The sequence below is a fragment of the Cucurbita pepo genome, chromosome LG05 (genome assembly GCF_002806865.2).
Source record: "Cucurbita pepo subsp. pepo cultivar mu-cu-16 chromosome LG05, ASM280686v2, whole genome shotgun sequence".
NCBI lineage: Eukaryota > Viridiplantae > Streptophyta > Magnoliopsida > Cucurbitales > Cucurbitaceae > Cucurbita > Cucurbita pepo.
In genome coordinates this window covers 1054393-1076737 of record NC_036642.1, presented here as the reverse complement: position 1 = coordinate 1076737, position 22345 = coordinate 1054393, and the positions used below count along the sequence as shown (strand labels likewise).

Below are 22345 nucleotides of genomic sequence, written 5' to 3'. Positions count from 1 at the left end.
AATGTATCTCTTTTACTCGGTGTCGAGTAACATATTAATTGACCAATTAATAATTCATGGTATACGCACGTGAAAATGAAGAAAAATATACATTAATATTTATAAGAGAGGAATAAATATTACTTTAATGATATTTATTTAGAATCTTGAAAATCTAGTGGACGGTAAGTTAAGTATTGAAATTCTTTCACTTAATTGGTATCGATTCCGTTACATATTAAACCAACCGTTAATCGAGTAAAGCTATATTTTAAAATTAATAATATCGATTAAATGATGGCCTAACAAGAAAGTAGTCCAAGTGTTAAAGCTTATCTGGGAATATTGGATTTATTGGTATCTCCATATGTTACAATCATTTTTAAAATATAATTTATTTAAAAAAGGCATATTTTCAAATATCAATTGAATTTAAATTTGGTTATCTCTATCTTTTTCCTACAAAATAAAATAATTTATAGATAATAATCTATAAATTAAAAAATATATATATTGATAAATAATCAAATTTTTAGACTAATAATTAATGTTTTATTATCATGATTTGATTAACTAAATATTACTGTTTTATTTATATTAATTAATGTTACCATTTTTTATTTAAAATTAAAAACTTGAAATTTATGTTTAAAATAGTTAAGATTTAAAAAATAAAAACAAATAATCGAATAAATCGAATCACTTGTTTGAATTTTTTAAAAGCTTGGTTAATTATACATATGAAATTTGTAATTCAATTATATTATGAAAATTACTAAAAATTAATACAAAATAATATAATATTTGATTGATTTATGTTGGATTTTGATTGGTGGGTGTCCCCACTCTCCCACAATTCCGAAGCCATAAGCCCCATTAAAAAGCCGAATAACTTTGCGTTGAACGACGCCGTATCGGGTGCCTGATGTGACGCCTTTTCTCCGCGGAAAAAGCCCCAAGATTTTAAATTTAATTAATTTTCCTTCAACACCGGAAAATAAGCGTAAAATTTAGCAGTACCGCCATTGATATCTGTATATATATATATAAGAAGCTCACAGAGCTGCGCTTCATCGTCTCCGAATCTTCTCCTCAATTTTGCCTTCACGGGCCTAACCCTAGCGATCTCTTGCTCCTTCTTTGTTGTTGTTAGAGATGGCTTCTATGGCTGCATTGACTCTTCCGTCTTCTTCTTCTTCGTCGTTGGCGTTGTCGTTGTCGTCTCTGTGCGCTGTTGGCTCTCTCAACCATGGAGCTTTTGTTCCTAACGTGTCTCCGTCCCGAACGTGTTATAATGGCAGAGTTGTATGCTTCTTCTTCCCTTCTCACTCTGTATTTTGGTTTTTCTTGAGATGCGTTTGATTTGTTTTTGTTGTTATCTTGAGATGTGTTTGATTTGTTTTTGTTGTTGTGGTAGTTCTGACTTTCTGTGTTTGATGATGCAATGCCGATAATTCTTGAGGTTTCGCTGTTTTTTTGTCCTTTTTGGATTTTCGGAGTCAGTTGCTCTTCTGTTTTACCTGTTTTGGGAGAGGATTTGATATACTTCCGGGAGAAGGAAGTGCTTCTTCTGTCGGTTATTAATGGAATAGGGAGATAGAAGAGTTTTAAGTGTTGAATGTAATGTTGCTACAGTGTCAGCGTCACATGTTCGTCTACGAAAGCAATACTGGAGGGGGGAACTTTTTTGGGGGGGTTTTTCCCTCTCCCCGTTGTTTCGAATAATTCTGCTGCTATAACTTTTCTAGTAATAGTTGTCACTATCAAAGTTCGACTGCATTTATTCTTATGGTTTTGTTTTTAACTGAATTATGTCAGCGATGTGATCTCTCCGAGTCTTTGAAGCATGTAAACGGGAAACCAGTACTTCCAGTTATTACTGAACGGACGCTGCCCAAGTTCTTGGAGTCAGCTCGCATGGATAGAAGAGTAGATAGAAGAGCTGATAGAAGTAGTACGCGTTTGAAATTGTTTTCCGGGTCTGCAAACCGTTTACTTTCACAGGTTAATTTCTGCTTTTGTACTCGTGAAACACTTCTTAGATTTTACCCTTCAATGCCATGAAAGTTTCACTTATACTCGCCACGAAGCTAGTATGACTTGTGGTGGGTTTTATCTTGATAGTTTAGTCTGATTATTGTTTTCGAGCCATTAGGTGGAGAGGGTTTTAAGGTGTTAATAATTATGTCTTGGTCAACGGCAGGTTAGATTACTCATTTTGTTTGGTTAGTCGAAGTGAAATTTTACTTTTTTTCTCTTTAATAGTTTAGATATAAAGGATATTTACACTCAATATTCTTATTTAGGCGGATCATTACATGTCCATAATGGTGAAAATATTATTCGAGTTGGAATTTAAGAGTTCAGTTTATTCTTCAGCCATTTCTTTTCTCTGGTTGAACTTGTGGGAAAGTGGAATAATAATGAGCTTTTTATATTCATATTTCTGGAAGATCTATATTGGCTGAAGTTGTCATGTTCAATTAAAGTGACTGGCAAAGCCGAATGGTTTTGGCCATTGAGGTGTTCGAAGTGAAAGACAAAATCTCCTGAGCAGCATTCAAATATGGACCTATCTTTCTTTCTTTCTGGAGACTAATCTTTGTTTGCTAATTTGAGTTATTTACTTCTCAGGAAATTGCCTGTTACATGGGGCTAGAACTTGGAAAGATCAATATCAAGCGGTTTGCTGATGGCGAAATATATGTTCAATTGCAAGAGAGTGTTAGAGGATGTGATGTATTCCTAGTACAGCCTACCTGCCCCCCTGCTAATGAGAATCTTATGGAGCTCTTAATTATGATAGATGCTTGTAGGAGAGCCTCAGCCAAAAATATTACTGCTGTAATTCCATATTTTGGATATGCTAGAGCTGATAGAAAGGTAACTTTTCATTTGGGCGTTTTATAACTCATTTTTAGTATGCTAGAAAGTTATTAATTCTTAAAAGCATTAGGATTCTGACAGTTAGATGCGCTGATTTTATTGAGTTTGGATAGAAGAGACATTATGAGCGGAAAATTATTTGCATTGGATTGATTTGGTACGAAAGTGGTTCCATTATTTTCTGTGTAACTGTCTGCTTAAAATCTTCTATCAGACTCAAGGGCGTGAATCCATTGCTGCAAAGCTTGTTGCCAACATCATTACTGAAGCTGGTGCAAATCGTGTTCTTGCTTGCGATCTTCATTCAGGGCAATCCATGGGTTACTTTGATATTCCTGTGGATCATATAAATTGCCACGTAGGTTCTTTCTTTTATCTTTTTCATATGCAGAAGGTTCATTATATTTCTATTGCCAGAATTTGGAAATGTTGGATCTTTACTGAACTTTATATTGTTTGTCATCGATTTTATAGCCCGTGATTCTTGACTATCTCGCCAGCAAGAGGGTTTGTTCTAGTGATTTGGTAGTGGTTTCTCCTGATGTTGGAGGGGTTGCCAGAGCTCGTGCTTTTGCAAAAAAGCTGTCTGATGCACCTTTAGCTATAGTGGACAAGAGGCGCCATGGTCACAATGTTGCCGAGGTAGTTTTGCATCATACTCTGTGGCTATTGTCTTTTTGGTTCAAGATATATTTTCTCTTAAACTTGTGGTATATGCACCAAATACATTTGAACTGAAATCCATTACCTCATTCGATTAATAGGTTTGTAATGGATAATAAAAGCTTTAAATAAAATTATCTTGTGGCTAAAACTTTATGCAATGTGTTTACAGGTGATGAACCTGATTGGTGATGTAAAAGGAAAGGTTGCAGTTATGGTTGATGATATGATCGACACAGCTGGTGAGTTAAGAAACCAAATATATTGCCTTCTGTTCCTATTTTGTTCTGAAAATGGTAATGTATTACTAAATGGTTCTTTTAAAGAAACATGTCTTATAAGCTACTTGTGTTGTAGGAACCATTACAAAAGGGGCTGAACTGCTACATCAAGAGGGAGCCAGGGAAGTTTATGCGTGTTGCACTCATGCTGTTTTCAGGTATATTCAGCGCTCCTTTGGCTACAAAACATTCTACAAAAATACTAATTGAAATTGCAATGAAGAGGCTCCAATGAGTTTGAGTTTGATTAAGTGGACTATCTAGGATTCTAGGCAAAGAACTCAATGTAGAATCTATAACAAGAATCCAGCTTATTGAAATGACTGATCCAAGTATTTTCTTAGCTTACAGAAACTGTTAGTTTTTGGAGTATCAGAAGATGCAGATCATTAAGCATTCCATTGATATACCAAAGTTGAAAATGTTTAGTTTTAGCTACAAACTTCAACTGGTTTGCCCCTCCATATTGCATGAGTATCCAATATTGATACAATTTTGACTGTTTGAAACTATTACCAGTTGGGTGTTCCTTATAATCTCTTGGCCTTTGCAGCCCGCCTGCCATTGAGAGGTTGTCCAGTGGCTGCTTTCAAGAGGTGATAGTTACAAACACAATTCCAGCCCCCCAAAGTCACTTCCCTCAGTTGACCGTCCTCTCGGTCGCAAACTTGATGGGCGAAACCATCTGGCGTGTTCACGACGATTGTTCGGTGAGTAGCATTTTTCAATGAAATCGCAGTGGAGCTACTCAGAACTTCAGTCGTGGCTGCTCCCTTATTTATGGAGGTCTGTTGCCAGCTTATTTTATAATTGGCATATAGTTTCCTTCAATGTGACACGATAAACATGACCCTCCCTTTTATTCATAGCACAGCATGGATTAAGCCCCGTCCGAGTCATGTTTATCAAAAGAAGGTTGCCAATCTTGTGGCCGATTACATCTGATAGATTAGGTAGATAGGTCTATATTACTGCTTTTCAGCATTGAAAGTGAGCGATGTGAACTCTAAATCAAGGTTTCTGTCATTTAGTTTCCTTGAATGTGTAAATTTCTGTGTCTCGTTTTCATATGTTTTAAATGAGAAGCATTCGCAATTTTGAGCCTCTAAGCATTTATGATATATATTGATAGATGAACCCGACTCTCGACAATGGTATAATATTGTCCACTTTGAGTATAAGTTCTCATGACTTTGCTTTGGGCTTCCGCACAAAGTCTCGTACCAATGCAGAGAGTATTCTTGGTTTATAAACCCAGGATCATTCCCTAGATTAGCGGATGTGTGGGATTTTCATTATCCAACTAAAAATAATATATCACTTATGGTTACTATGAGCTCACAAAATTCGTTTTATTTTTTAATATAAATGTAAAAGAACAGCCGCGAAGAAAGAAAATTGAAAACCATGCAAATAACAGTGGAATGTAGCATTCAGTTTTCTTCGATTTTATTCATCAGTCTCAATCACCGGCGGAGTTATTCCCATTCCGTCGCAATATTCGTTAACCGCACCGCTAATTTCCGCCACAAATTCTCCGCCAGACGAGAAAACCTCGGCGGCGCATTTGTCCGGCAGTCCATGTAATATCGCTCTGCAACAATCGCGACTCACCTCGATCTCATTACTCTTCATCGCCATGTCGATCTCGTCCTGGCATCCTTCCACCGCGGTTATCGCGTCCCAACAGGTCGCCGCTGACCAATCGGCTGAATAAAGCGACTCCGGAATGTTTCTGAGAGAGAATGCTGATGGAATCGACGATGAAATCGCTAGAGCTAAGAGGAAGCCGACAAACCGAACCGATTTCAACATTTTCTTCAGCTTTCCTCAACTTCCTCCTCCTCTTCTTTAGATGATCCTCACTTGCTCTGGTATGTTTTCGACTTGCTGTTTATATAAGACGGAAATCTGAAATACTCTTTGGTTTCTGTTTCATTTGTGCATTAATTTAACGCAGTGTTTAATTCAATTCAACCAGCAGTTTGCGAATCCATTAAATTCGTGCCGATGAGTTTAGTTCCTTCCAGTTTCAAATGTCTTTCAACACTTTCCATTTGGTTTCAGTTTCAGTTTGGTTTTGGGTGCATTTATCGTGTTGGAGTTTCACAGAAATCATATCTAACCTTGTTTCACATTCTCACGTTTGTCACCTTTGATTGATGAATTCAGTCTTTCCATCCTCGTGTGTTTCATTGATCAGAGGTTTTTGTACACAAAGAACAGGCAAGGGACTGATACTTGTATTGTTTAGTTTTGTCAATCCAGTGGAGATTATGAACTATGGAGATTGATCAAAAGGAAGGGGAAAAAGGGGTGAAATGATCAGACGAGGAAGAAGGAAGAAATTAAGGGGAAAATGGAACAAAATTAAGGGACATTTTTCTTTATTTGCACATTTACAATATTAATTTGAAGACTATTATGAAATTTTTTAAGTTTAAGCCTAGTTTTAAAACTATATACTAAAAAATGATAGGGTATTTTTAATTTTTTTTTTCAAGTTTAAGACTATTATTAAAAATTTAGCCAAAATTTTACATGCATATCACTATAATATTCCATATAAAAAATTCTTTTCATTTTTATTTTTAATAGTGTTAGCTAATACTTTGGTTCCTTGTTCATCTTTTCTCTAAAACAAGTTTCAAACTTGGTTAAAGTCTATAAATTTATGATTATATAATTCATCATACGCACATGTAAATTAATATTTATTTAAAATAAAATATAATAAAAAGTGAATAATATACCTTTAAAGTTTAAATTAATATAAGTATTAATTTAAATTTTTTAATTCATACGAGAATAAATTTATTTTTCTTAAATTAATAAATTACTGTTTTTTTTTTTTTTTTTTTTTTTTTTTTTTTTTTTTTTTTTTTANAAAAAAGAAAAAAGACAAAGAAAACACGTGTTTTGGTGTCAGCGGGTGTAGACCCATTTCAAGCCGTTGAATGAATTGTATTGACACGTGGCAAAAGTAAAGCCAGATCAGAGAAATATTCCACGGTATCTTTGATTTTAATTTCGAAAGAATCTTCGAAAATGTACGAGAGATGCCAGTCGTTGTAAAGGAAATAAAAAAAATCTCTATGCTTTAAATAAAAAAAATCTCTTCCACAGCGCCACGCTCGCTTATTCGCGCGTGCGCTCACCGCCTAATAAGAGCCATTGTTTTTTCATTCTTCAAAAAGAGTAAAAAAAATTAGAAAATAAATTAGAAAATAAATTATTGGAAACTCCACTCGCATTTCGAATTTTGAATCTCACTTAAAACACAAATTTAAAAATTTGGTATATATAGATAATTAGTTTTTAAAAACAATAATATAAATAAAATATTATTTTGGTATATATTCCCCAAAAATGAGTTTATCACTCTCGAACAAAAGAGAAGGCAAATTTGTTTGCGATATTTTATTGGAAAAGGAAAATATGGTGACTTGAGGAGAGTGTGAAACACTCGAGATTTAAAGCGCGTGAAGGAGAAGAGCATAAAATATGTGAAAGAGAAATAAGACGAAAAAAAGAATTGGACCCCTTCTTTTAACTGTCCCCAAAATCTCTGGTCCCGTAGTTGAATAACAAAACAACCCCGCCACAACCGCCCCTCTCGCCGGCCGACGCGAGTGAGACCAGCACCTTGTTTCGCCTTACCTATTGCATCTATAGGAGGAGATTTCTTTCTTGTTCCCTTTAATGATTTGTGAGTTTCTCTGGCGAAATTCACTCTCTCCGTCTCTCGTTCTGTTCAAGGTTTTCTTCTATGGCGACGTCTAATCTCTCTACTGGAGTGCCTCTACTGAAATCTGATTCTACCAGAGCTGCCGATTGCCTTGCCTCATGTAGAACCGTTTCTGCTGCTTTTGGTCCTGAAGCGAAGAGTAGAGGGATGTGTTTGCAATCGAAGCTAATCACTCTGGTTAGATGCTTAAGAATATCCGAGCAGGGGGAGGTTGCGTCGGATAATGACTCTCTGGACACTGTGAGATTGTTTTCTTCCTGTTTTGTTTGTTTCTCTGATGCTTACTTCGAAGCTTGTTCTTGGTTGATGTTGACGCTTCTCTCGGTTTCGTTCTGGAGATATACTGGCTCTTGTACAGGCATGGAGTTGTGGATATTATGAGATTGATGTGTTTTTCATAGTTCCGCATCGTGTAAATTTGATATGCTATTTTTGGATTGCGCTGGAATAACAAATGAATCTTAAACCTGGAATCAGATGCTGTTTATATTTATTTTATTTTTCTACTTGAACTAAAATGGAATGTTTTGTTCCTTCTTGTTGTTACTTTCGATGCATAACGGTCCTAAGAGTGAGACTCTTTGTTTGATTCAGGATCAGGACGTTTCAAACTCTACCTTTGAGCCTCAGTCTAATGGATTCCCTCTTAGCAGGATGAAGTTAATCACAAAGTTTGGAAGGAAAACTAAGATAGTCTGCACCATTGGTCCTTCAACAAGTTCACGCGAAATGATATGGAAATTGGCAGAGACTGGGATGAATGTGGCTCGTTTGAACATGTCCCATGGGGATCATTTTTCCCACCAGAAAACCATTGATTTGGTTAAGGAATACAACGCTCAATTTAAAGACAAAGTTATAGCCATTATGCTTGACACAAAGGTAATGTTTTCGGCCTCTATATGTGTATTGAGCGCTGGATTTTAACTAATCCAGAAGGGACAAGTTAGAACTTCAGATTCATCTGAAAGTCTTGACTATACGATATCTGAATTAATTGGTTATGCAAGTTTCTAGAACCTATTATGCATCTGTGCCCTTTTGTACATTGTTGAGATTTCTTCGTTGAAGCTTAATGTAAAAAATTGATCTTTTATAGAAATGTTTATCATTGTTAAGTCAACTTGTGTACTGGCAAGAAAAATTTATTGTATCTTGATATTCTGTTTTTATTTCGGTTGTCTACTTTATGAAATATGAATTAATGATCTATGTTCTTCATATTATAATTACTGCGTTGTTTCATTCAGGGCCCTGAGGTTCGAAGTGGAGATGTACCTAAACCAATCTTGCTCAAAGAGGGACAAGAATTTAACTTCACAATCAAAAGAGGAGTCAGCACGAAAGACACTGTTAGTGTCAACTATGACGACTTTGTAAATGATGTAGAAGTTGGAGATATTTTACTTGTTGACGGTAAGTATATTTCTCGATATTTTACTTGTTGACGGTAAGTATATTGCTCTTGTTTGTTTCACATTGGTAGTGCATATATATTGTTCACATTTTCTCAAGCAGCAACTCGATTTATTTAACAGTCGGCTAATGAGGGAGAAAGTTTGAGCTGGCTATAAACGCTGATAATTGATAGGCCACTCACTTTAAAATATTATTCTTGTAGAATGTGGGTTGGAGAGGAGGCGCTTCAAGATGACCTTTTACTTTAGTTAGAAATACAAGTTTTATGGTCTTGATCCTTGGTCCTGATGGTGGTGACTGTGTCAAATATGTGGACTATTTGATCCTTGATGCTTGGTTCTTAAGTTTCGGATTTATCAATGAGGCTCACTTGATGATGAATTTTTTATTTTGTTTTTGTTGTTTCATTTTTTTCCTCATCAGAACCAACTGGACTTACTTGGTCCTGAGGGCACACACTTGTATTTACATATTGATATGCTTAAATATGTCAAAGATTGGATTAAACCCTGTATATGCTTTAGTCGTTGAAATATAAATCCTTATTATCGCTGTTAGCTGATGAGTCATGGAATCACAGCTGACTATTATAGTGTCTCAAACAAAAAATTATTTTCCATTCTCAGGTGGAATGATGTCATTGGCTGTTAAGTCAAAGACGGATGATTCGGTTAAGTGTGTAGTCATTGATGGTGGCGAACTCAAATCGAGGCGTCATTTGAATGTTCGCGGAAAAAGTGCGACATTGCCTTCTATAACAGGTATGTTCAGTATTTAACTCAATGTTGCATTGATAGAATTTAGGTTAAATTACAATTCTAGTTTTGCTACTTTTACACCTTTACTGCCCAGTTTTTCTTTATTTACATTTTAGTCTCCATACTTCTATAAACATATCAGCTTAGTCCCAAACATTAATTCTCTTGTCAAAGAGTTCCATAAATTGGCATCACACAATGTAGAAGTTGAAGTGATAACTTGATATATTGTATGGCTATATATGCCCAAAAAGTAGAGGTGGCAACATGTCGGCCTTTTGTTACTATTTAAATGGATAATTGACATGAGGGACTAACATGGTACGTCCATAAAACATGTACCAAAACGAAACAAATGCAAGGACATACACAAAAGCTTAAAAGTGGTAAAAGTACAAGGACCATATCTATTATATAACTTAGATCTATTATCATCTATATACTTTAGCTCTATTATCATCTATATACATGCTTTTATATCTTGTCAACATCTAATCTATGAAATCTTTCATGGTGCAGACAAGGACTGGGAAGATATAAGGTTTGGGGTGGATAATCAGGTTGATTTTTATGCTGTTTCTTTTGTAAAGGATGCTAGAGTGGTTCATGAGCTGAAAGACTATCTGAGAAGTACATTTATATATATATATATTAATGTTTTGCCCATTATATTCTCACTTATTCACATCTTCGTTTCCTCTCATTCTCATATTTATATATATCCTTTTCTTTAGGCTGTAATGCAGACATTCGCGTGATTGTAAAAATTGAAAGTGCAGACTCCATTCCTAATCTTCAATCAATACTTTCAGCGTCAGATGGGGTTAGTTTTCTTGTTCATTTCTTCTAATAGAATATTTCAATATGCTTTACTTGCAATTATTGTTATTATTATCATTATCTTTGATGAGAAACCAAACTTTCTCTAAAATGGCATACAAGAAGATGGCCCACCAAGAGAGGCCAAAGCTAACTATATAAAGAATGCCTCCAATTCAAAATAATAACACCCGGTGGATAATTACAAAATCCTTAAAAACAAATGCGCAAGTGGAGACATTAAACGAGGAGCGTCCTCCTGCAGATCTCTCAAAATCCCTAAAATTTATGGCATTCCTCTCTAACCAAAGATCCCAAAGGATAGTGAAAAAACTCACCATTTTATATTTTAAAATGTCTTGTAGTTTTCGAAGCAAAGTTTATTATTATTCTTTTTTTTTTTTGTTTATCATGAACATTTTGGATTATGTGATATTGGAAAATATTTTATCCACTGTTAATATGTCCTACTAAAAGGAAAGGAACGGATGATGGTCAACTCGTAGCACACTTACTAACAATGTTTTTAAAGGCTAAAAATTGCCCCAATGCTCTCTCGAGTCAAGAAATTAAGTTTGAGGTAGTATGAGAAACAAGACTCAATTTAAATAGAAATCATATTCTATTTTCCTGAAATGCGCTTTCGTGAATGATTTGTTTTTTTAGATTACACAAAGTCATGTCTTGAGGCAAATTAACTCCTTTATGTAATTATAGTTTAACTATTCTCATGTCCTATTGGTGTGTTTCTTGTAATTATTTACAGATACGATCATCTTTTGTACATCTATTTCACCATATCAATTAAATGGTTACTCATTTCCCATTAAAAAAAAGATCACATGAAGTTATTCTTCTCTCCAAAATTACAAATTTGTGTAAAATGACTTTAATGTGCACAAGAACATTAACCTTGAGGGAAAGAATAGTAAAAAAAAGGGCATGAGTTACTTACAATTGTGAGTTTAATTGACACTTCTCTCTATCAATGATCCATGGAAATTTTTCACTTCTCTAGCGTTGATGTGGGGTTATGAGTCAAAAAATGGTTCGTCCAATGCGGTAAATAATTTCATGTGGCTATATTGGGCAAAAAGAGACTGACACAAATAGAATGAAGTTGGAAACCTCCTTGGAAAGGTTGACTCGCAGATAGAATGCAAAGAAGCGATGCCCACATGGCTTAGAAGAGTCTAAACACTCACAATAGAATACCAAGAAGAAATTTCTACCTGGTTTGCTCCGACTTTAAAAAGGATGAAGAGATTTTGAACATCTATTCATTCATTATGACCTTGTCGTTAAGGGTTGTTGTCCACGTTGAAGATCTAGGCGCAATTGTTGTTCTCCAGAGGATACTGCAGATTGACTCTATGAGTTGCTTTGATGATTTTTGGCTAATGTACAGCATATTACTTCCACTTGGAATGCCTCAATTTGGATTTTTGTAACTATCTCTATGGAATTACTAGAGCTTTTTGAATGATTTGGGCCAAAGAAATTTTTCTGACCTCCTTAGCTGAAGGAATGTCCCTTCACTCGGGCGTTTAGGCTTGATTCCCTATGGTTTTGTCGATATCTTTTGTTTCTTATATTAAAAAAAGACTTGAATTATTTCCTCTATTACATTCTGAAGTAGTATTTATTTATACATTTATTTATGGCAATACGATCTTGGCTTATCTCATGTTTTGGTGTCACACGTTACAGTTCACGCTCATCATGGTGTTCTGAGTTGCAACTTTACTAGTTTATTTGACTTTTTAGGCAATGGTTGCTCGAGGAGACCTTGGGGCTGAACTTCCAATCGAGGAAGTTCCTTTATTGCAGGTAAATCTCTAACGTTATTAGTATTCTCTCACCCATCACTTTTCCGTTGTGCAACGTTAGTTCCAGATTAACCTTCTTATTGACTTAAATTGTTTGTGTGTTGACATAAAAAAGGAATACTATAATTGGCGTTGATCATAAATTATTACAGAATTTTGAGAAGAGTACACCAGTTAGAAGCCAAAGCTAGCTTCCAAACACCTTACGATCTCCTGCATTATATCTTCTAAGTCTGATTTTGCTCTACCCATCTCACAAAAATACCCTTGACAGCTGGACCAGAGAGTTTTAGATTTTTCTTTGAACATATATGTCCACAGAGTCATTGGTGTTAGGATTCACTATTATGTCAAAAACAATAATGCAAACTGAAGCAACCTAGCAACTTGATCCAACAATTGCAGACAGAAGGACAGTGAAAAAAAGGTGAGCGTGGTCTTCTAGAGAGATGTTTGCACGTAACATACTAGTCAGGGAAAGTGATCCACAGGAAAAATTCATTTAATTCAGTTAACAAAATGATAAAATGAGCCAAAAATAAACCCAAGGGTGTTTCAAATTATTTTTAAAATATTGGAGTAAGGTTTGTAAATTTTGCCGATATTTGTGTCATGCGTATAAATTATATATCCCTTTATATTTGTTTAAACTTTCCAAGGAGAGAAATTGCGACGTCTTGTACTTTGATGTAAATTGCAATTTCTGATTCCCTGTAATTCCTAGAGGGTTAGGATTGGTTAAATATTAAAAGATGATTGCAAAGAAAATTTTGTCAGGAAGAAACATTTGTTTCAAGTACTAAGAAGTTCTTTTTTTTTTTTGGTAAGGAATTCATAGTCAGATTCCAAAGTTTAAGATTGTTGGTCAAATAATTTTAAAATTGTAAGACACAAAGATAGAAATCCATCTTTTTCCATATATTGAAGTTTCTCTGGAAAGGAGTACAATTCAGAATCAAATAAATTGATGCTAGAGATGGAACACGAGTATTAAGCGTTAAAAGGAAATAAAATGATTATACTTATCTATATTTGGGTAATAAAAAATAATAGTACTGCAGTCGAGGATTGTAAAACTAATAGGATTAACATTTTATCATATGTCATCATATAACAGTACTTCATATTGCTTTTCTGTCAGGAAGATATTATCAGAAGGTGTCATAGCATGCAGAAACCTGTTATTGTAGCAACAAACATGTTGGAAAGCATGATTGATCATCCCACACCAACTAGAGCCGAGGTTTCTGATATTGCTATTGCAGTACGAGAAGGTGCTGATGCAGTCATGCTTTCTGGAGAAACTGCTCATGGGAAGTATGCATCTTACTCCATTATCTGGGAAGTTATTATTATTTTTATTTATTATTATTATTGTTTGTGGCAGAAATTTTGTTTATTAACGAAGTTATTTAATCAAAACCCATTTTTTCCACTTGGGACCTTTTGGTACTGAATGAGGCCCTTTGATTTTTCAGTAACGTAGAAGGCAATCAATCTCTAGATGTTTTTGTTTCTTTTGTTGATGTATCTGCGTTTTGCAAGTATTGAAATACGCCATAGCCAGTATGCATTATGCTTATGTTCGTTTTTTTTCTAATTTATTGGAATTGGTGAAAGAGTTCCATCATTCTTGATATGTCGCGGCATCGTTCCAACATTTTGTGTCCAGTAGTTCTGCTATTGATTTTCAAGTTATTGTTAAATGTCGAAGAAGTTCAATCTGTTTTCTGTTTACTGATTCTATAAAAAGTATTTTTTTTTTTTTTTTTCATTCTTGATTTCATTTTTATATTAATTTGATTTTTTGATCCTTCGTGGTAAAAAAAAAAAAAAAGGTATCCATTGAAGGCTGTGAAAGTGATGCATACTGTGGCTTTGAGAACGGAATCTAGTCGACCAATTAATTCTACTACTCCAAATCAATTGATTGTCGGCAAGGTTTGTATTATATACAGTGACGTGTCAAGGTTCGTTTTTTAATTTAGTGTCTTCAATGTTCCATCTATGACGTTGTTTGACTCATGGCAGGAGGGCAATTGTTTTGTCTAATTGAATTAATAATATTATCGTAACATCCAATTTGAATTTAAAACATAAAAGCTTATTTATTTTTTTAAAATCTGACGTGCGTCATATTTGTGACAGAGACGTATGGGAGATATGTTTGCTTTTCACGCCACCATTATGGCCAACACCCTAAATACTCCTATCATCGTTTTCACTAGAACTGGCTCCATGGCTATACTCTTAAGTCATTATAGGCCCTGCTCTACTATCTTTGCCTTCACTGATGAGTAAGTTTCCTTGGATTTCATGCACAATTTTGGATATTTGCTACCCTTACTAATTTATACAGTTCGTATCTTTGAGATGATTTAGGTGAATGTGTCTTTGTATATGTGGTGTTAAGTATGAATACTTTGCCATGAGAATGTAGAGTTTTCTGTTAATATATATGTAAACTTTTAATAGTTGTGTGGAATAGTAGCTTTCTGGGTCCAGGATGAAACCCTAAAATGTATTCCATGTATTTGTAGCTCTAGATAGAGATAAAATAATGCAAGATTTAATGACTTACCGCACTATCAAAATCTTCGATTGTTGTTAAGTTTTGTTTGAAAAAGACTATTTAGCGTGTCATTTATGTGAAGTTGGATCTGTCTTTCTTTGAACGGGATGTAGTTCACACTTGATTTTGCCGAGTAGAAGGTAAAGCATTTGTGTATTTTCGCTCTTTATTTTAATTTTTTGACGATTTGAAGAGTATCTCCTAGATTCATTTGACATGCAGCCAAAGAATTAAACAAAGGCTGGTGCTTTATCATGGGGTCATGCCCATCTACATGCAGTTTTCAAATGACGCAGAAGAGACGTTCTCCAGAGCACTCAAGTTTTTACTGGTTAGTTTTTCTTTATCGTGTTACTTTTCTTTCTCTATTTCCTTGTGTTTTTTTCAAAGATCCTTCAAGGATTTGGTTTTAAATTTCCTACGTTTGCAGAATAAGGGCCACGTGGTAGGGGGAGACAACGTTACACTTGTCCAAAGTGGAGCTCAACCAATTTGGCGGAAAGAATCTACTCACCACATTCAAGTACGTAGGATCCAAGGGTGACTTTGCGGGTAAAAGGCTCTATTGTTTTGTTCCTTCTCCTTTTTGGAGATTATTGCGATGATGATAAGTTATAGTTTTGTAACATTTTGAATTAATTGATCTATTTATTAGACATTTCTTGTTGATTGATAACATGTGTTTTACTGCTTAGAGCTCTGTCTTTTTATCATTTCTCATATGTATTAATAAAGGTCACACCAGACCAAGGGCATTGCATTGTTACTAGGAGGACATGCGATGAGATATATAAATTAGAACAAACAAGGTGGAAGCACCAGAAGGTGTGGTTATCTTACCTTGCTTAATTTTTTTTCGTCATACCAATTTAAGAAGGCAAAGGAGAGTGCTTTATTTTCATGCACTAGTTGATAGATAGAAAATGATGGCTGAGTGATTTTCCAGACTAGCTTCCCCTCATAGAAAAGGAAAAACAAAAGAGCAAAAGGAAAAAAGAAGTCAAAGTCCTCTAGTGAATACTTCGCTTTACAAGGTAAAACATGGAAGGTCTTGCACAAGAAATCTTCAGGTCATTACACGCCATCCTTGCTCTTAACATGACTTGAAATTATTTGGTCAGATGTTGTAGAAAGCGGAAAGAATTGGGTGTTAAGAGTTGAGCCAATAATAGGCTTCTGACACTTTAGGCCCCATTCCTTTTATTCTAACACAAACTGAGAAAATATGCATCAAACCGGTCTCGCTCTTGTTTATATTTCTTCAAATCAAACCTTGATGTGCTCCTGGTCTTCACTTTCTTCACACTTGCCCTCCAATTTGATACATTTGTACCATTTAGCACAGAGAATATACACTGCAAAGTCAATTGCTGTCAATCCAGCTAATAGGAAGTAAAATCTATCTAGATGACCTCTGTTCAGGTTTCCTGGAATCCAGCCTGGCATGTGATCCTCTGTTGATATTTTCATTACGACAGTGACCAGAAAGCTACTGACATAATTCCCCAAAGAGATAGATGTCATACAAAGTGCACTACCAAAGCTCTTCAATCTGTCTGGGGTTTGTGCATTGAAGAACTCCAATTGTCCCACGTACATGAAGACCTCGGAAGCTCCTATAAATGCATATTGTGGAACCTGCCAAAAGATGCTTAGGGAGCTCGAGCCTTCACAGCGTGTGCACTCGCCTTTGGCGTACTTTAGCCTATAACACTCCACTATTCCTGCTGAAACCATTGCCATCACTGCTATGATGAGACCAATCCCCATTCTCTGAAGCTCAGTCAACCCTTTAGAATCTGATTTTCTAAGTTTTCCTGCTAGTGGGTCTAGGACTCGGCGGTAAAGGAAAATGAAAACTGCCACACTGAGAATGTCGAAACTCGACATACTTGCAGGTGGGATGTGGAAGTTTGAAACAGTAGTTTTCATGGCAGCGCCTTGCTCGACAAAGAGGGAAGCCATTTGAGTGAAGACCACTGAGTATATTATGGTGCAGAGCCAAATAGGAAGTAATCTTAAAATGCACTTGACCTCTTCCACTTGTGTGATGGGACAGAGGCGCCATGGATTGTCAATACCTTGTCCTTGGTTATCCAAATCTCTTGATGAGATATATGCAGCCCTATCCAAAAACCTACAATATATAGAAGAACAAGCATGAGCAACTTGCAAACTATAATGGCAGCTGATATAGAACCATGATTTTTGTTGTTGCGTTTTGAAATGAAAAAGGGTTTCTGTGAGCTTGAAAGAAGTTAACGAGATAGGATTTCTCCAGGTTATCCTTTTACAATTGAGAAAAATATTCAGAATGATTCTGAAAGTGGAAAATGCGGCATATGATGCTGCATTGATCTCTGCTAGCAAATCCAAAATGTGAAAAATGTTGTCTTATTTGTTCAAAGAAATAAAGCTGAAATGTAAATGTCCTTACTTGAACCCATGGGTGTGAAATATCTTTCTACTATGGTTCATTGAACAGTCCTTGCCATCAACGTTGTATAGTTCATCTTCACTTGATGGCATCTTGACTGTTGATTTCTTAGCAGCAGCAACAATGACTTGGCAGAATCTTGGGATAGGGTTACCACTTGGCTTGAAGTGCCTGTACCTTGGCGTTCCACAAAGAAACAAAACCAATGCTGCAAAAGCTGAGCCAGTTGACACCCAGAAGCCCAGAGCCCACAGTCCTCCATCTTCAAAGTACCCTAAAATGGTGTTTGAGAAGAGAGAACCCAAGTTAAGCGCCAAGTAGAAGTAGCTAAAGAATGCCACTTTTGAGTGCCCCTCTGTGGAGTCTTCTTCATCAAATTGGTCTGCTCCAAGTGTGGCAATATTTGGTTGATATCCCCCGTTTCCTAGTGCAATAAGGTAAATGGAGAGGTAAAACAATGCAGTCCCCAATCTTGAATGTGACTCGCATGGGGTGTTCTCATCCCCACAACCTTTTGGTTTGATCAGGAAGAGCTGTGACGTTATGGAAAGTGAAACCAGGCCCTACAATAAAGAAAGGTGAGGAAGCAGTTCCAAAAAAAAAAAAGTTCCCTGTTGTTAGTACCAAAATAATTGAGGTTTGGTCCTGTACTTACAATGACAAAGATGATCTGAAAAATGGCACTAGTTTTGTACCTTCCCCAGTACGAATCACTGAGGAAAGCCCCAACAAGAGAGAAGATGTAGACCGTCCCGGTCCATTTGCTTACACTGTTGGCTGCATCGGCATTGTTTTGCTGCAAAACTCTTGTCAGGAACAACACCAAGTTCACACCAACCCCAAAGAACGCAAGAGTTGCAAGACCTTGATTCACTGTATTATAGGGAGGAGCAAGTCAGGATAGAAGTAAATGTAATGCCAGGTCGTGTGCTTTATTTTGTGGTGAATTCAGGACAAATTTGTCCCAATGAGTCTGATTTCCCTAGTGGTTGGCTTTTGTCACCGTTTTGTTGTCTATTTGAAGAGCTGAAAGTGCCTTGACAAGTGAAAAGGCAAGTTAGACAGACCAGGTTTCAATTCCGACTCAAAATAGATTCCATAGCCATAGATGAGGACTAAGATCCAAATTTCTCAAGGGTGAGTTGTGTTTTTATGTGAACCAACTTCAGAAAATCTCTAATGAACTTTCTCTCTCTGAAAACAAAGAAAGTTACCCTCTGGTGAGCGGTGAGTGCATGACTGGAAGCTTGTTACTCTCTCTCTCTCTCTCTCTCTCTCTCTCTCTCTCTNAACAGTAAAACCCATAAGAATGGGTTTCCCTTTAGGTATTTCCCACTGAAAGCTCCCTTTCTCATTATCAACCAGCTTGTGAGATATTTTACTTTGATGATATAGGAGGAATGTAAAGCCACATACTTTATAGTTTTCTTCCCTTTCAATGCTTCTAGAAGGAATATTTCTGAGGTCAGAATTTCATGTGAGCTTTTAATTCAAATAATTCAGTCATGGATCCCATTCTATCACCGTACCTGAGTTTTCTGCTATCTCTCTATTTGGCTTCTCACATAAAAAGTCTCCTATAACTTTTTTTACTATTTATCTTTTTATCATGATATAGTTTCAAGGCCATATCTTTAGATTTATGTGAAGTGACGGAAGACGGAGAAAATCAAAAGAAAGAACTATAAAAAAATTAAATGTTGACCATGGACTGATACTAATTAACTGTCGTCTGTAATTCTTCTAGGTTATTGAAACAACACGTGGCAACTCCACGTCATGGATTACGAGTCAGACACGTCTCTTCTCTCTCTTGAGTGAATGAGGTAACATAGCACAGTCCTTATTATGGGTATTGTCTTTCTCTCTCTCCCTTTTGTCGTCCAGCTCCCATGGAGTCAATGAGGTAAATAAGGCATAGACCTTAAGAAACCTTTCATCGTCTAGGGGGTTTTGCTTCTCTCTCTAGCTAATACCAATTTGGTCACCTTCTCTGTCTCTCTACTAAAGATTTATAGCGTAGCCTGAAATACGTGGTGGAGAGATCAGCATGCAAGGAGGCTAAAAACACTTGGCTCGTTGTGCAGTGCCAAATGTACAGCAATAAAGCCATTCCTATTTCTCTCTCATTGTTCCATCCCCTTCTGTATTTGAGAATTCCGGTGAGAAGCTCTTTCACTTCTCTAGTATGTACTGCCACTTATCTTTTTCATGTTCAAACAAAACTTAACAAACATTTCTTCCTCTCTCTCTCTCTCTCTCTCTCTCTCTCTCTCGAATATCCACCCCACCCCCCACCAAAAAGTTCTCGATTTTTCTGAAACCACTTCCCACATAACCTTGCAGACGTATATCCTATAAGCGGTGCACCTTCTTCTCTCTCTAATAAGATAATGAAGAAAGAAGTTGATGGTTAAAGTGTTTTATTGTGGACTTCTCTTTCTTTTCGTTTAAACTCCTGACTTTGTGGTTCAGAAAGAAGTTATGTTCAGTTGCCATTTCCATGTAGAAAATTTACTTAACTGAAGCTTCTACTTTGAGAAGAATGAAATAACAGAGAAGTAAATTTAGAAAGTGGATCATTTGGTTTGTTTAAATAGACAAAGAAGTTGAAAAGGAAATGGTTTTGGGTCTTACAGAGTATGATGATTCCAGCAACCCATCCTCCCGTTTTTGACCGGATTGCAGGTTGGCCATGCCAATCAATAGTCCCATCAAGAGTGCAAATTTCCCTCTCTTCTTTAGTCTCATCACCCTGCAAATTCTGTACCCAAAAAACAAAATACACTCTAAAATGTGCCTTCTTCTTCCTGTTCGTCATATTCAAAAGATAAGAGAGAAAAAGAAGATGATTTCATTAGGTCGCAGACCTGGTTGCAAATCTCCAAGCAAGCCATTGATGAATGATGTTGAAGTATAGGAAAAGAGCAGAACAGAGCAGAGCAGGGGCGGGCGGGAGGAAGTTGGTGAAGTAATGCTGATGATAGTTGCAGAATAAAGACACCAGTGTCTTGAGACTCTAAACAAAATGGGAAGTCTGTATAAATAGAGAAGGGAAGGATGAGTTGAACGGTAGAGATTTAGAGAGGAGAAATGTGGGGTCACCCCAAATGTCCTAAATCTTTCTTTTTCCTCCCTTTTCTTTTTACCATGGATCACACTCTTGGGATGCTGATGAACTCCAATTAATTCTATTTCTTTGGCTTCCTAAGGATTTCTTAAGGATTTATAAGGGTAAAAGTTAGGCTTCCTTTGTTTTACATGTTTCATTCTAATAATTTGCAGTAAATGAGTTAGTGGTTCTCTTTATTTTGTCCTGAACTCGTTTATATATTTGGTTGAAAGAGATATGACATAGGTTCTTTTGATTGGTGTTGTTTAAACTAATGTGGCTCTTGTAATATCCACTTTGCCTGCCTTGGTGCCCTTATATTTTTGACATTGACAGCATAGATATGAAGTAATTATTATTTGAATTGGCTGCCACTTGTCTCATGATCATTAGTTAAAAACACTTCTGATCTTTTTTTTTTATGATAAGTATGTTAGGTTAGCTCCAAGAAATAAATAATTATTTGAGATAGATCATCAAGTCTCTCAAAAGCTAGAAGCTAGTAATTGATAGGAGAATTGTTAATACATTGTGTTGAGACATTATCTAGGATCAAACTCGTCGAGATTGCTTTTGGAACATCCTAAGCCCACCACTAATAGATATTGTCCTCTTTGGGTTTTCTCTTTAGGACTTTCCTTCAAGGTTTTAAGGCACGTTCATTGGGGAGATGTTTCCACACCCTTATAAAGAATGTTTCGTTTCCCTCTCCAACTAATTTGGGATCTCACAACTCTCTCCTAATTTAAACAAGATTTAGAGGATGTTCTCCTCTCCAACCAATGTGAGATCTCACAACTCCCACCTAATCTAAATAAGTTTCAGAGGATGCGAGATCTTATTCTATTCCAAATTTGAGATCTCTCTTTCCAAGCGAACTTTATTCGGCGTGGCTCTTCAAAAGGCATCCTTAATAAATATGATTGGATTGGATGACCTCAAATATTCTTATTACATTTACTCTTCCTATCATATCTCTCTTCAAGGATAATCGGCTCTTCAATTCTAAGTATTTGGAATATATACTGCTTATCCCTATGTTATCTCTCTTAGTAGTCTGCAGGTTGTCGGCTCCATTTTACACATCTAAATTTATTCTTTATATTTCCCAAATAAATGATGAGAAGCTTTTACAGTCTTATTAGAGTTCATAAACTCAATATAATTTGTTGTTCTATTTTGCCCTGTACTTCGTGAACAATAGGAATATGTTCTTTTGGTTTGTTTCGTTGTGTTCTCAATTCATGGAAGTTATATGCCAATTCAGGAGTTGCCTTTACGTTAAGCCCATGTTTTGGCAATAATTTGTGCAAAGTTTTATCTCAAAAAGAAAGAACACTTCCAAGATTGTTGTATTTATTCCAGTTGGTTGATAATATCAAACTTTTGTATCTCTCAGGAAAAAGAAAGTTCGATCTTTACCGGCTAAAGATTTGAATCTCTCTATTGCCATTAATTATTATTATTCTTTTTAATCTACCTTCCATTGTGTTTGTGAGGCCAAGAATCTCACATCTATTATATGAATATATGGTGATTACCCTCCAAATCGTGTGCGAGATTGTTGTTACTTACCACTTGTCTCACGACTTTCTAACTTCACATTTTTGGAAATGATGGAAACCAAAGAATAGATTAAAGTGACAATGATATGTACCTATTTACACTTATGGAGTTGTTAGGTAAATCAATTGTTTCCTAATGGTTTAGGCAAAATGGAGGAACAGATTTATGGTATGTGTTTGGCAAGTGAGAAACTTGAAAAGGGAAAGATACAAATTTGAGCTAAATGGAAATACACAAATGGCATTAAACGAGAAACTATAAACGGTCTAATTTAGG

The 22345-nt window shown here is 35.9% G+C and overlaps 3 protein-coding genes across 10 annotated transcripts; 2 read left to right on the top strand and 1 right to left on the bottom strand.

Annotated features, from left to right (window-relative positions):
- The first annotated feature begins 985 nt into the window (after positions 1–985).
- On the top strand, positions 986–4922 carry LOC111795285 (ribose-phosphate pyrophosphokinase 1-like). 2 transcript variants are annotated; one of them, XR_002815185.1, is made up of 9 exons: positions 986–1284; positions 1798–1983; positions 2614–2862; positions 3080–3223; positions 3340–3507; positions 3701–3770; positions 3886–3967; positions 4363–4595; positions 4684–4922. XR_002815185.1 is itself a non-coding variant. In XM_023677615.1 (8 exons), exons 1-8 carry the CDS (start codon positions 1135–1137, stop codon positions 4538–4540), a joined length of 1227 nt encoding a protein of 408 aa, XP_023533383.1. In that variant the 5' UTR covers positions 986–1134; the 3' UTR covers positions 4541–4922. The 2 variants fall into 2 exon arrangements, 1 of the variants encoding a protein (XP_023533383.1); XM_023677615.1 differs by having other exon boundaries at positions 4363–4922.
- A 2424-nt stretch (positions 4923–7346) lies between these two features.
- On the top strand, positions 7347–19627 carry LOC111795075 (pyruvate kinase isozyme G, chloroplastic-like). Of its 6 annotated transcripts, XR_002815154.1 has the most exons (14): positions 7347–7797; positions 8152–8439; positions 8808–8973; positions 9603–9737; positions 10254–10364; positions 10469–10557; positions 12321–12383; positions 13524–13699; positions 14221–14323; positions 14531–14679; positions 15177–15285; positions 15385–15506; positions 19139–19217; positions 19402–19627. XR_002815154.1 is itself a non-coding variant. In XM_023677315.1 (13 exons), the coding sequence occupies exons 1-12, from the start codon at positions 7579–7581 to the stop codon at positions 15496–15498; spliced, it is 1722 nt and encodes a 573-aa protein (XP_023533083.1). In that variant the 5' UTR covers positions 7347–7578; the 3' UTR covers positions 15499–15506; positions 19139–19627. The 6 variants fall into 6 exon arrangements, 4 of the variants coding, with proteins under 4 accessions (XP_023533083.1, XP_023533082.1, XP_023533085.1 ...); XM_023677315.1 differs by having other exon boundaries at positions 19139–19627; XR_002815155.1 differs by lacking the exons at positions 19139–19217; positions 19402–19627 and having other exon boundaries at positions 15160–15285; positions 15385–15522.
- On the bottom strand, positions 15721–21936 carry LOC111795074 (protein NRT1/ PTR FAMILY 7.3-like). Of its 2 annotated transcripts, XM_023677313.1 has the most exons (5): positions 20262–21936; positions 20029–20155; positions 18047–18264; positions 17392–17954; positions 15721–17091 (listed from the first exon to the last, which is right to left on the bottom strand). In XM_023677313.1, the coding sequence occupies exons 1-5, from the start codon at positions 20286–20288 to the stop codon at positions 16221–16223; spliced, it is 1806 nt and encodes a 601-aa protein (XP_023533081.1). In that variant the 5' UTR covers positions 20289–21936; the 3' UTR covers positions 15721–16220. The 2 variants fall into 2 exon arrangements, with proteins under 2 accessions (XP_023533081.1, XP_023533080.1); XM_023677312.1 differs by having other exon boundaries at positions 20029–20354.
- Between the last annotated feature and the right edge of the window lie 409 nt (positions 21937–22345).